Genomic DNA, 14,187 nt, shown 5'->3' with positions numbered 1-14,187 from the left:
CAGAAGTTCAACTTTAAGTCTCACACAGTAACACTCTTTTCTCATCCTCCATCTCCCTTAGGGTTTTGACGACATTGAGCACCTCCTCCTTCTTGTGATGCAATTTTCCTCGTGGCTCTAAGGTACTACCGTTGATCTCCTCTCTCACCATGATGGCAATTGTTTTCCTCCATCATTGTTGATGATTGGAAATCTTCAGAAAATGGAGAAGAGAGAACTGAACCAATATTTTATAGGTAACATTTGTTTGTCCAATTTAGGTTAGATTCATGGTCGATTCGATCATTAACACTAAATAGGTGTAGAATCGAAGGATTATTATGAATTTTGTGCTTAGCTAACTTACAGTTCTTTTTTTCCGATAATTTTTTTTTTTACAAGTTTAGTGTTTATTTTGGTGTCACTTTACAATGTAGTGATTAGTTAATTAGATTATGTTCTGATGAGATGTTGTGGATTTGCTACTGTATTTGTACCATATTGTGTCGTGTTCTGTTTTATCTAATTTGCCCACAAACTATTTGTTGTATGGTCTAAATGTATGTGAGTGATTACTCTTGTTGGAAAGATTGTTTGATGTATGACTACTTGCTCTTATATGGTTTAATGCTTAGCGTTGCAAAATATTACATACTTTATTGTTTGGAGACATTTATTTTTGTTTAGTTGATGAAACATGTATATGTGTCAGGGAAAATGAAATAAGAGATATGTTTTCATCCACATGTGGGACGTAATATTCCTCACAAGTCAGACACAAGGTACATTCTCTTTTTTCCTGACATTAAAAGTGTTTCAATATAGTAGTACTCTTATATATATATTTTTCTTAAGCTTCTTTTTTACCTCGTTTCCTATTTGCAATTTACGGATTTTGCAATCATAAGTGTTTGTGGTAAGAAACTTTCAATGGAAATTTAGAGTTGCCTTTTAATGTCACTGTAAAGATTTGTACCATCTTTCCATTAAGATATTGCACAAGCTGTTATATAATCTTTATGGATTACTTTCTTTTAATCAATTAGTTTATTTCATTTATTTAAAAATATTATTATTGGATGAAAATCCATATAGTCGATTAAATGAAAATGTGGCTTGTTTTGTTTTATCTAATATCAACAATCAAGTTTTGCCCAAATTCAGTTAGCTTTCCCATGAGGGGAAAATTGCTTTTGTCTGAATTTTATATTCACAGACTTCATTTCTTATTGCATTTATTGGCAGCCAAACAAAGTGAAAACATATTTTAAATACTAATATATTTATAATTGTAATCCATTTTTGGCTGCGTTCACCTATACATGGCATTCCCAGTTTTCTTTTTATTCAACTTTTTTAACTTTCCTTGAAACTTGTTTCATTCTTCAGGAGGTGGCGTAGAAGACAGAAGCGGGAGCAGCTTCTCTGAGAGAGAGAGAGCCATACACAATCAAAAAGAGCAAAATAGGTACACAATTACCTAATTCCATTCTTTGAATCATTACTCGTTTGAAAATTGTTAATTTTTTTATTATATGTTGATATTAATACAAACCCCTAATTGTAATGTACAGAGAAGTTTAGAAGGAACTCAGAGCAGGTTAGGTGAGGAAGAATGAACCTTGTATAATTAAAAAAAAATATTTTTAAAATGTTTATCAACATGCACTATGCCTTACACCCTGGTTCGAGAACTGTGCATGCAGAATTAGTTGCTACCACTTACTTAGAGGCCTAGTTGCCGATTTTTTGTGAACAAAATAAATAATTTTTTTTATGAGAAATTCTTAAAGAAATTGTTTCAGCAGGTTCTTTATAGTTTGCGATACTTGAAGGCTTTTGAGCTACAATTTTATTCACTGAATCTTTGTTTTTCTTCTACTATACCTAAAATCATGGTGATAATATTTATCAAACAAGGCAAAAAAAAAGGAATATTGTTTTTCAAGGGGTTGAGAGGAACCCCTCAAATGCAAAGGTGCATGTGCGTATGTGGGACTGTAAATATAGGAAACTCAAGGAAACAGTGCACAGAGATACATAGAGCATGTTGTGATCTGATTCACAACATTTGTTTTAGGATAATCTGACTCACATAACCTTTCCATCCATTTAATCAATATCGTCAACTGTTGTTAAAAAGGAAAGTTTGTGTTGAACATTTCAGGTTATTGCAAACAGAGCATCAGAGATTCTTGGCCATAAGCGTTGTGTGAAGTTTGTGCATCCAAATGACCATGTTAATAAAGCACAATCTTCTAATGATACCTTCCTAACTGTAAGCCTTTCGTATATCTTTTGCAATTTCATCTTCAAAAATTCCTTATTAAATTGGTGTGCTATCTATGTAGCACGATTCCTTGTAATCTTTTTCTTGTACTTTATTAACTATTTTTATCTTGCTGCTTACAATGATAATTTCTTTTAATTTGTATTTGTTTCCCTCTTTCCAGATAATGCACATTGCAGCAGCAATGGAAATAAACTCAACACTTTGCCAAGCACGACTTATCTGCTCTAATATTCGCTTAATTAAAAAAGGTGACAATATGTTTTTTATCCACATTGGGTGCCACGATAATTATGTTTTACTATAGTTCATACTAGTATTTTTTCAGGTCAATTTGAGCTGGAGAATCTCCGCAAAGACTTCAACAAGATCAATACGGAAGTCTCCATAGTATAGTGTGTCAGTATCTTTATTTTTGGAAGTAGGTTTTTTTTTTCTTTTTTTAATACTAGTATATTGTAAATATGAAGTTACAGTATTGAAATGTTTAAATTTATTAACATTTTATGGGTTTTTTATTGTCTACATTGATATATTGGATATCTCTATTTACCCTTATTCACTGATAGCAAATTAAAAAAAAATGCCACAAAATATATTTTATTTTTATTTTTTTTGAAAATATCCTTACGATAGCCACGGTTAAACCGTGCTAAATATAATCTTAATCGTGGCTAAAATGAATGTTACCACACTCAAAGAAAATGTGGCAAAAGTATATTGCAACGCCATGATTACCCATGTTCATAGAAAGTGTGGTTGCTTGATTTAGCCACGTTTTTTAGATTATTTAGCCACATTTTTAACCGTGGCTAAACATCAATTTTTTTGTAGTGTGTATATATATATATATATATATATATATATATATATATATTTATTTGAGCTAATGAAAGCACACATTCATGCATATTTATCCAACGTATAAGCAACCAACATACATATCATAATGAGAAACAATATGAAAAGTACATAAGATTAAGGTTCATGTTACGCAAAATTAGAGGGGACCTCCATACACAGAACTTGGTTCACGCAAAACGACTTGAAATTATTATTATGCATGGTATGACCAACAAATCTCATAGTGGTATGGTCCTATCCCATTCAAGAATAAACTTTTTGTTCACATGATTAATATTTGGTCAATAAGTCTTACATATTATATTTGGTAAAATTTCGGTAACATTTTCCATTGGACTCCAAATACAAGTTTGGAACATGGTAAAGTATATATATCATGATCAAGTACGCACCAAAAAGAAAGAAATGTAGTGAACGAAAATTCAATCAAGTATTCGATATAAGACTCAATAAATAACTATTAACCGAGTCAACAAAAATTTCTTCCCAAATTGTCTGTATGAAATCACTACAAGATAAGGGGCATTCTGCAATAGACGTTTCATGACGATTAGGATGAAACAATCGTCTTATCACATTCCACGGCAGTTAATGCGACAGTTAATTTAAATATTGGGTTATATGTATGTTCGACGACGGTTTTGATAAACCACCTTGAAATAGAGGAATTACACAACGGTTAAACATAATTGCCGCAGATCATAATATTTTGCGGCGGTTTATATTTGTTGGTGGCGGTTTGTGAGGGTCATATCTTTCAATTGAACCGTTGAATCATCCTCAAAATTGGTCGGCATGCTCTTCTCATATGATTCTCTAATTTGACAAGACCGATTTTTGAGTTAAATCCTTTGGTGTGAGATATAAATGTCAAAAAATGGCTGTCCAATATTAAAAAAGTCATCCCACCTTCTCCTTCTTTCCCCTCTATAAAAGGAACCCCCTTCTTCACAACATTTAAACTTGGAGATTCTAATAAATCAATATTTGGAATATTTTTCGGGATTACAATTTTAATTGAGATTCTAAATTATTAATATTAATTCTATATAAAAATTAATTATTTTTTTTATAAAATTCATGCATTTTCTGCGACAGATACACATATTCTTGTGACAGTTTAAAATCATTGCTAATGTTACTAAACCGTCGTCAAACATAAATAAGAGGGCGGTTAGCAAACCGCCGCGGAGTTTTTAATAATATCATCTTCCCATAGTATGGCGTCAGTTGTAACCGCCTCTAAACACATATGCAGCGATTATTCCGAAGTTAGAAGAAACCGACGTGAAATAACTCTCGACACTTCTAACTGCGGTAATTTGATAACCATCGTGGGAAACATTTTGCTACAATTTTTAACCGCCGTAAAATGTAATTTTAATGCCGGGAAATGCTTATTTTCTTGTAGTGAATTAATAATTCTAAATTTGATTCAGTGAGTGGTACATTAAAAGAGTACACATACTCATATTGTTAAATCTCAAACAAGAAACTAAGGGACTGTTTGGTGTGACGTATAAGGCATGATAGTATAAGCTTATACTATACATTATGACATTTTCAGTTGTTTGGTGTGACCAATGTATAGTATAAACTTATACAACATAATTACTTAATACATCAAAATGATGTATAACTTAATCAGGTCTTTGGGGGTAGGATTAGACCTAATAAGGAGTGATGTATTAGCTTTAATCCCATCTCATATTTCTCTTCCTCTTCTGCCCCCTTTTTTCCATTTACGTTAGCCCTCACTTCTCTTCTCCCTCCGCCACCATCGTCTTGCAGCTGCAACCATAGCACGACGGCGCTGATTTAAACTCTCCAACTTCATATTGCGAGGTATGTTTCTCTATTGTTATACGCCATCCATTTGCATTTGTGTGTGTTTTTTTTTGGTTGATTTGATCGATAGTTTTTTTTTTTATGGTTTTTGGGGAAAAAATTGCAAACGAAAAGTTTGAGGCTTAGCTAGTCAATAAGAAGAGAAAGAACAGAAATTGGCTAAGTTTGGACAATAGGACCTGGACCAAAAAGGGAACTCCATTTCATATTTTGGACATAAAATTTGTTGGAAGTCAGAACTGGATTGGTAGCTGCAAGTACGAACAGATTCAATGATTCTTAGGTTAGGGTTGTTATTAAATGATCTATAGAGTAATTAAGGCGTGGAGCTTGGACTTGGAGTGGTAGTATGCCAAAATCTTAATAGCAAGCAACAAAAAGGGTTACTTATATGTAATGGAAAAGGTGGAAGACATTAAGAATTCAAATTAACAAAGCACTATGCTTTTGGACATGAGCTCTTCAAGGGTCCAATAACTAGAAAAATTAATTATAACAGATTTGTGATGAGTATATTTCCATTTGAGAAAAAAGTTATTGAAAGTAACATTAAAATGAAACTCTCACTTAAAAATAACTAGAGGCCAACCATTGTCCAAAGAGACTGTCAAGGACCAGTGACAATAAAATTGGAAAAAAAAAAATTTCCCCAGTGGCTTTGTTCCTCCATTGCTTGTTTATTCCATATTGATTGAACAACTATTATTATTGAGTTTTATTTTTTTGATAGGTATGGCATCTGAAAATACTCAACAAGCCAACAAAGTTAAAGTAGAACGTAGGGCTTGGAGTGACGAAGAGTTTAGTACACTATTAGATTTATTAGAGGAGGCAGTTGCCTTGAACAAAAGGGCTGATGCTGGGCAATTCAAAAATGGTACTTTTAAATGGTTAGAACAAAAGTTGGAGGCCAAGTTTCCAGAAGCAGGCATAAAGGTGAAGCCGCATATTGAGTTGATCATGAGGAGGCTTAAAACGGAGTATGGTAATGTATATGACATGTTGAACACAAGTGGTTTTGGGTGGGATGATGTTAACAAGAAGATTCTAGTTGATAGTGATGATGTGTGGAATGCATACATCCAAGCTAAGGTTCTCTAATTTTTTTAATCAATTATAGAACATATTCTTTTATTTTTTATCTACTTTAATTAACTATAATGTGCCTACTTTATTTTTTTTTTACACGTAAAGAGAGACACAACCTTGAAGAACTATAGGACCAAGGTGTTTCCTCACTTTAATCGATTGATGATCATCTTTGGAAAGGATCGTGCTACTGGAAAAATGCTGAAGCTCCTGTTGATGTACTTGAGGACTTGGACGAAGAAGAACAAACTCATGAAAACAATGGTACTGCAGTTGTTCTAGAGGGAGAAGCTAATGTAGTTAGTGATAATGACATCCAAGATGTCACTCAATTAATGTATGTGAATCAAAATAAGAACAAGGCAAAAGATACTAACTCTGAAGGTCGATGAGTAAGAAAGAGATCATGAGGAGAAGATGCACTAGCTACTATGATGGGTGAAGGTGTGAAGGAGCTTGTAGAAGTTGTTGGAAAATCTGCTGATAGGATGGGTGCTATGGCTGAAAGGGTTAAGGTAATGGCTGAAGGTGTGAAGGTTATGAAAGACTTTTATGATGATTCAAGGGGTATTTCGGATGAATTGATGAAATTGGAAGACCTCACACCAAGAGAACGCAATAAGGCTGGTATTTTACTTATGTCGAACCTTCCTCTAGTGCATTTGTTTTTGGGGTTCAAAGGTGAACACAGAGTGCAGTTTGTGAAAGATTTGCTTGATCATAACTCTTGAAAATATTTGATGGAGTTGTAAAAACCTCAATGACCTAGTTTTTGCTCATTTCATTTTGATCATATTATGTCTTGTACCTAAGAAAAATATTTGTATTTTGAATTGGGATCAGTTTGAACACATAATTCTGATTATTGGTGATATGTTATCTTAGGTATAAAGAGCTTTATAGTGCTAATCTATTTTTGTGGTCATTATGCTATTTTTTGCTGCATAGCTACTGGTTCTACTAATTGTATTTCTCTTGGCATTTTGTTGGTTAGGGTACTGGTTCTGCTAACTGTATATAGATTGAGTGAGATTGGCATGTGGGTTAGAGCTAGTAATATTGCCTGTGACATTGTTTGAAGGCCTATAATGATTTTTCTAAATCACAGCCAAAGTTGCCTCATCAGGACAAATAATTATAGTACAGAAACATAACATGAAGAAAACCATGTCACTTCGTAGCAGACATCCAAATGGATTACATGTATAATATTATTCCATGATTGTCTGTTCTGTGCATTTGGTGTCATAGAACCTTTGAAAAGGAAAGATGATGCAATACTTAAAATCCACTAGAACTTAATCAAACATAAAAAAACAAAAAACGCAAGTAAGATCCTACAAGAGCTAAACTTATTCTAATATATACATCTTTCCTCTTCTGCAGGAATGGATTATATATAACAAAAGTGGTTCAACTCTTTTCTACAAAACTCACTCCATTTGTTGTAGTAAATGACATACATTTAGAACTTCCAAATAAGAACCAATATTATATTCCTTTTATTAAGAAGTTGGTTAAAGAAATTTACAAAATGTATTAGTTACGATTTTTTTTTTAAAAGATTGAAGATTTTTACTTTTTATAAAAAATATTTTATTTTTTGGACAAAAATTTTATAAAAATTAATATTATATGACATATTTAAAAGAATTATATAATTTTTTATTAAAGGGTATTTTTTTCAAAAAAATCTTTTTTATCCTATATAGTATTATACAGTGTATTACCAAACACTAGATAGTATTATTTTATACAATACATTATCTTATACAATGTTATGCCAAACGTTGGATATTATTAAATTTAATCAGGTCTTATACAATCAGACTTTATACTATCAGGTCTTATACTATCAGGTCTTATATTATCCGGTGCACCAAACATGCCAGGGCATGTTTGATTGTATTTTGCTTTTTTTTTTTTTTGTTCTTATAACTGTTTTGTATAATAGTTATGCAAATAGATATTTTATATGCTTTGAAAGTTAAAAATCAAAACAGAAGACAAAAACAACCAAGACATATTCTTTAAAATTGATTTTAAAAATAAAAAATAGTTACAATTTTTAATATTCTTTTTTTACAATGCAAACCTTACCAAATGAGTTTTTTGTTTTGAAAATTAAAACACTATTTTCTAGAACAGATTTCAAGCAAGCCCTGAGATTCACTTAGACATAGACCATGCACTGACAAAACCAGAAGTTCTAATAGCAAGAAAAAGTAAGTAAACACAATTTAAAGACCAAGAAATAAAATTATTAGGTCATGCAACATAATTTTTTAAGACTAAAATTCTTTTTTTAAGTACTAAAGCATTAGTATATTTTAGCGCATAAAGTTTAATTTGAAGAATAGAAGTAAATATTTTAAACTAAAACTAATTTAAATTAAGCATTAGGAAAGTGAATGACCAAGCTAAGATTTGACTAATTTGCATGAGGTACTGATATCTTGAAGAGTAATGTCATATTCTTTTAAATAGCATCTTTAAATAAAAAAAGTATTAAATAAAAAAGAAACATTTAAGCTTGTGGAAACTAATAAAAAGTTTAATATTTTTTCATCAAATAATTATGAGGATTATTATGCTAATTGATTATTAGGAGATGTAAAAATAGTGTAAAGCTATATAACTATAAGATTTTGAAAGAAATCGCCTAGAACTCATAAAGATTCAAGATGGCGATTGATTTTTTTTTTTTTTTATAGGAAATTGATATCTATTCAAGAATCAATATGCTAAGGGTGTGCATGGCAACCATTCTGTTTCCCGACACTGTTTCTGGAAAGAAACAATTCTTTTCTATTTCTGTGCCTGGGAACAATTTCTGAGAAAAAAAATGTATTTGATAACATGTTTTATTTTTATTCCGAGAATGAGAATTGCGTTTGATAACACAACAAATAATAGAATAAAAAATTATTCCTATTAAGCATTAATTTTTCAGATCATCACTTTCCTTTTCATATGAAGTGGTGGCGGCGGCGGCGACGGTGGTTGTAGTAGTGGCGTTGTGGTGGTGGTGGCGGTAGCGGTGACGTCATGGTGGTGGTGGTGGAGGTGATGGCACGGTGGCGGCGGCGGTGGCAATAGTGGTGATGGTGGTGATGACATGGTAACGGCGACAGTAATGGTGACAACAGTAGTGGTGGTAATGGTGGCATAGTGGTGGCAGTGATGGTAATGATAATGGTGGTGACGGTGATGGTAGTGGTGGTGGTGGTGGTGGTGATGATGGTGATATTGGTGGTGACGTAGAGGTGGTGGTGGTGACAACAGTGGCCGCATCGATGGTGGTGATAATGATGGCGATGGCGATGGTGACGTCATAGAGGTGGTGGCGGTGGCGATGGTGTAGTGGTGATGGCGTGATAATGGTAGGGGTGGCAGCGACAGTGGTGGTAATGGTGGCATAGTGACGGCGGCGACAGTAATGGTGGTGGTGGTGACGGAAATGGCTGCGACGATGGTGATGATGATGACATGGTGGTGGCGGTGGTGTAGCAGTGGCGATTGAAATGGCATGATAATGGTAGTGGTGGCGTCGGCAGTGGTAATGGCTGCGACGACGATGGTAGTGGTGGTGGTGGTGGTGGTGGTGACAGCAGTGTCTGCGACGATGGTGATGAAGATGACATGGTGGCGATGGTGGTGGTAATGGTGGTGACGGTAGTAGTGATAGGGTGGTGGTGGTGAATCTAGTGATGTCAGTGGCTACGAAGATGGTGGTGATGGTAGTAGTGATAATGGTGGTGACGATGATGGTAGTGGTGGTGGTGGTAATGACGGTGGTGGTGACGTGGAGGTGGTGGTGGTGGTACGACGATGGTAGCAATGGTCGTGTCGGGATGGTGGTGGCAGTGGTGATAATGGTAGTGGTGGAGAGTAATTGAGTGAGATAAGTGTTTCTCATTTTGTGCCCAGGAACAAAAAAACAGATTTTTTTTTATTCTTTTTTCTGTTCCCCAGCACAAAAATTAAACCGATTCATCTCGAGAACAAAAAAAAACCAATTTTACTAAATGAGTTTTCTATCCATTTCTGTTCCCGAGAACAGAAATTGGACTAATTGGTTGCATCATTTTCTTCTTTGGAGGCAAAGCTGTGGCATCTGTACCACACGTGCGCAGAGTGTTCGAATAAGAAGTGAAGCAGACTCCGGTTTCACATCCATGTTCACATATTTCCTCAAGCACTATACAATTTTCATTACTCAAACCATAGCCATAGACCTTCTTCGTTGTAGCAAAGACCAAAAGATCACCATTCAAGACAGTAAAACCAGTGACAGTAGGATCTTGCTCCACTAATCCCATTGCTTTCACTCTTATTTTCAAAATCATTCTCCAAGAACTTGATTCATAGTCTCTCAAAGCCCATATGGTAAAAACAAAATTTCTTAACCTCACCAAACAAATTGATTTAGTTGAACTAGTGACTTTACCCCATTTAAAAATCCCCATGTTACAGCTGTCATCGTTAAAACCCCTTCTTGCTTTTTTAGGCACACGGAGCATTCTTGATGCTCCACTCTCAAGATTATAGGACATGATATATGGCAAAAAATATTGACTATTTCTGTTAACGTAAGGAGAACAATCTGAGATGAAGTGGATGACACCATTATGAATAACAGGAATGTCAAATCTCAAGTTCCTAGCGCCTGTGGTGAAACTTTCTTCCCTTGCTTTCCATACACCTTCCTTGTGAAGGTAAACATTGCAATACAAATTTGAAGACCAACCATCTTTTGGGTTCTCACAAAAAAGAAACAGCATGCAATCATCTGAGTGACATTCAAAAACGATTTTGAGATCAGCGTCAACACTCACCTGCAAATCCTCAGGGATAGGAATGGGGGACAAAGATTGTGTTGCTGGGTTACAAATAAACAACTCAACTTGGTTTTGACAAGTAGCACGACAAAGAATCAAGCCATTGCTTGAAGCCACAATTCTTGCAGAGTTTGTCAAGAATTGTAAAACATCATCAGAGACTCCAGATGATAGCTCCTCTCCCGGTAAAGGGTGTAACTCTGTTTGGCCATTGTACCTCTGACCAATATCTGATTGAATGAAGAAGCACGTGTCATCCTTTAACAATGCATTCTGGGCCTGCTTCGATGCAAATAATGTTTCATCTGAAAACTCTAAGGAGAACTTGCCAACTGACTTGAACCTGTAAACAGCTTTTGCTGGTAACCAAGAGAATATCTCAAATAACACATCATGGGACGACATTGCCATTGTGATAAGTTGTTTGAATGCAAAGAAAACTTTCGAGAGGGGGCAATGAAGGAAGGATGAAAGATAACTATGATTCAAGAAAAGGAGAGAGAACATGTGTGTTTCTTGAATATAGCATGTGACTCTTGTTAATAACTACTAACGTGCAGAATCCTATTACGAATTAAATTGGAGATTTGCGAGAAAACTTCCTTATATATTCAAATCTTTTTCGAATAGATTTCGTTTTATCTTTTTAAATATATGGTATGATTTATTTTCTCTTATTTCTATCGTATTCTCAATTTAAATGACTTTAAAAAAGAAAACAAATAGGATAATCGATTGATAAGGATTTATAATTTTAACTGCCAGCAAATATCATAATGAGAAAAATTAGAGATACTTCAATTCATTGATTTTTATAAATAAATAAAAAAATTGATAAACAATTTTTATATATATATTTTATTGCAACACTTACGCGATAAGAAATAGAGTTATTAAAAAAAAAATTCTTAAAATGTATCCAAACAGATAAAAGAAAATATTCCTCAAATTAACCTGCTTCAAGTAAGTCAAAAGTACCGGCTTAATTATTAGAACTAGTTCTGATATACAATGCCGGCTTTATTTAAAAAAAAAAACGTTCCTTTCAATTTTAGTGTGTGTATATCGTCCTGTGTAACAGAAACTATTAACTATTATGTTATTAGATCATATTTTTTTAATAAATTGGGTTTATATTTAATAATACTTCTTTGCTTATCTAAAATTTGAACTTTTATCTAATAAATTTAAACTTATCTTTCTAAATATATGATATGATTCATTTTCTCTTGCTATGAAGCGCTTACGATATATTTTGTTTTTTTCAAAGGATAATAATGTTTATACCATCATATTCTCAGTTTGAACGACTTTAATAAAACAAAATGAAAATTTTTGTTCCGAGGATTTATCAGAGCCTTGAGTTAAATTTGGCCTAATATAATTTTATTATAATTTTTCCTAGACAGTTAAAAAATAATTATTAATATCGCAAGATATACGATACGTATCACATAATATGATAACTTAGCAATATAATTCATTTGCTTGTATCAGAACTGGACTTGGATCAGACCGAAATTGTATATCATATCATAATTTATAATTCAAAAATAAAACAAATTTATGATTTTAAATTAAAAAAATCTAAAAAGTCACTAATAATTGGGGGGAAACAGAAATACAATTTGTAATTTAAATTAAAAAATGAATACAAAAAATCACTATAAATTAGATAAACAATCAAATAAATACTTAAATTAATATACAAGTCTCTTCGATCTATATACAATCCAATACCAACAAAGCCTTGAACAATTGATAGATAGCTTGATACAACCATGGATAGAACCTAAGATGAGTTATTCAATGAGTATCAAAATAAGGCCAACATAATTTCGTCTATAACCTCAAAAAAATTTGCTCAGTGAGCATACATTGACTTCAGAGATTTATCCCCTTTGGGCAGACAAATCACCTAGACCAACACACCTCAAATAACTCCATCTCCAATAATCTTCCAATCAAAACACACTACAACCCCCTTAGGACAGGAAATTGTATGAAATAACCAGAAACATTATTTAAATTACAAAGAAATTTCTATAAATTAATACAAACAATCTCACTTTGGTGACAATTACCTATAGTAATTTATAGAAACTCTTACACCTTTTGCCCAAAATCATAATACAATCACAAAGGTGTAGCACCCTCACTGATCATGAATTCATATACAATAGCTTTCCAAAAGAAAAATTTGCATTTAAACAATTCAAGTGAAAGCATATAACTCAATAAATAAAAATATTTTATAAATTATACATCTGCATTTCTTATAATTTACCTAGTGAATAACTCTATAATGACATGGTTGTTGTTAATAGCAAAAATAACCGATTGACATACACAATGCAACAAGATTAAATTTAGGCAACAAAAAATAAGTTATATATCATAAACCCCTTTTTGGACAGGTATATAATATACAAATATTTTCAATTGCATGAAGATTTGAACAAAAAGGAGAATTACATACAATTACAAAAAATACAATTATAAAAATTCATCCCCTTTGGACAGACAAACTTTTAAATTATACATATTTCTTTATAATACCACATGCAATTTAAAATTGATTTATCCCTTTTGGGCAGACAAATACTTCTAAATCATGTATTCCCCATCAATAATTTTTTTATGCAATTTTTCAAATTATCATATATAACAACCCCCTTTGGGAGGGTAACTAACATATATCAACAACAATGTCCAACAATATGAAACACTTCACAACATGTGTTTCCAGAAATCATATTGCGTTGGTCAATCCAACAAATTTTTCCATAAAAAATTCAGCACTTTATAACATTAAAATATAGGGATAGGATATTGTGACACCCAAGTTATGTTACACTCATGTGACACCCAGTCAATCTCACCGTTAGATCGCTTATGTTGATCCAACGATTATATTTATTTCCATCTTTGTATGGTCATGGTTTCCCAAATTTAATATTTTATATTTATTTCTACCTTTGTATGGTTATGATTTCCCATATTTAATGCTTTCACTTTAAATTTGGGAAATCATGACCATACAAAGATGGAAATAAATATAACCGTTGAATCAACATAAGCGATCTAACGGTGAGATTGACTGGGTGTCACATGGGTATAACATAACTTGGGTGTCACAATATCCTATCCCTAAAATATATGACAAAAATTTATGCTTGAGTGGGAGAGTGAAAACAACCAAAGTCAATTACGAGAAAGTGAATACTGTCATAAAGTCCACCACTTGACATAATAATTTTTCAGTAATTTAGATTC

The 14,187-nt window shown here is 32.9% G+C and overlaps 2 protein-coding genes and 1 long non-coding RNA gene across 4 annotated transcripts; 2 read left to right on the top strand and 1 right to left on the bottom strand.

Annotated features, from left to right (window-relative positions):
- Positions 1-2,723, top strand: LOC133300114 (uncharacterized). 2 transcript variants are annotated; one of them, XR_009750022.1, is made up of 6 exons: positions 1-122; positions 692-761; positions 1,369-1,447; positions 2,147-2,257; positions 2,433-2,520; positions 2,598-2,723. It is a non-coding gene; the product is annotated as an uncharacterized LOC133300114 (long non-coding RNA). The 2 variants fall into 2 exon arrangements; XR_009750021.1 differs by having other exon boundaries at positions 30-236.
- Positions 2,724-4,881: 2,158 nt separating this feature from the next.
- On the top strand, positions 4,882-6,366 carry LOC133300113 (uncharacterized protein At2g29880-like). Its single transcript, XM_061499609.1, has 3 exons — positions 4,882-4,978; positions 5,712-6,073; positions 6,176-6,366. The coding sequence occupies exons 2-3, from the start codon at positions 5,714-5,716 to the stop codon at positions 6,350-6,352; spliced, it is 537 nt and encodes a 178-aa protein (XP_061355593.1). The 5' UTR covers positions 4,882-4,978; positions 5,712-5,713; the 3' UTR covers positions 6,353-6,366.
- Positions 6,367-10,107: 3,741 nt separating this feature from the next.
- Positions 10,108-11,322, bottom strand: LOC133300091 (uncharacterized). The gene has a single exon (XM_061499587.1). It carries the CDS (start codon positions 11,320-11,322, stop codon positions 10,108-10,110), a length of 1,215 nt encoding a protein of 404 aa, XP_061355571.1.
- Between the last annotated feature and the right edge of the window lie 2,865 nt (positions 11,323-14,187).

The sequence above is a fragment of the Gastrolobium bilobum genome, unplaced genomic scaffold, assembly GCF_033153095.1.
Source record: "Gastrolobium bilobum isolate Gb01-03AN ecotype WA unplaced genomic scaffold, APGP_CSIRO_Gbil_v1 utg13108, whole genome shotgun sequence".
Taxonomy (NCBI): domain Eukaryota; kingdom Viridiplantae; phylum Streptophyta; class Magnoliopsida; order Fabales; family Fabaceae; genus Gastrolobium; species Gastrolobium bilobum.
Note: the sequence above shows the minus strand (reverse complement) of the source record. Positions and strands in the feature narration are given on the sequence as shown.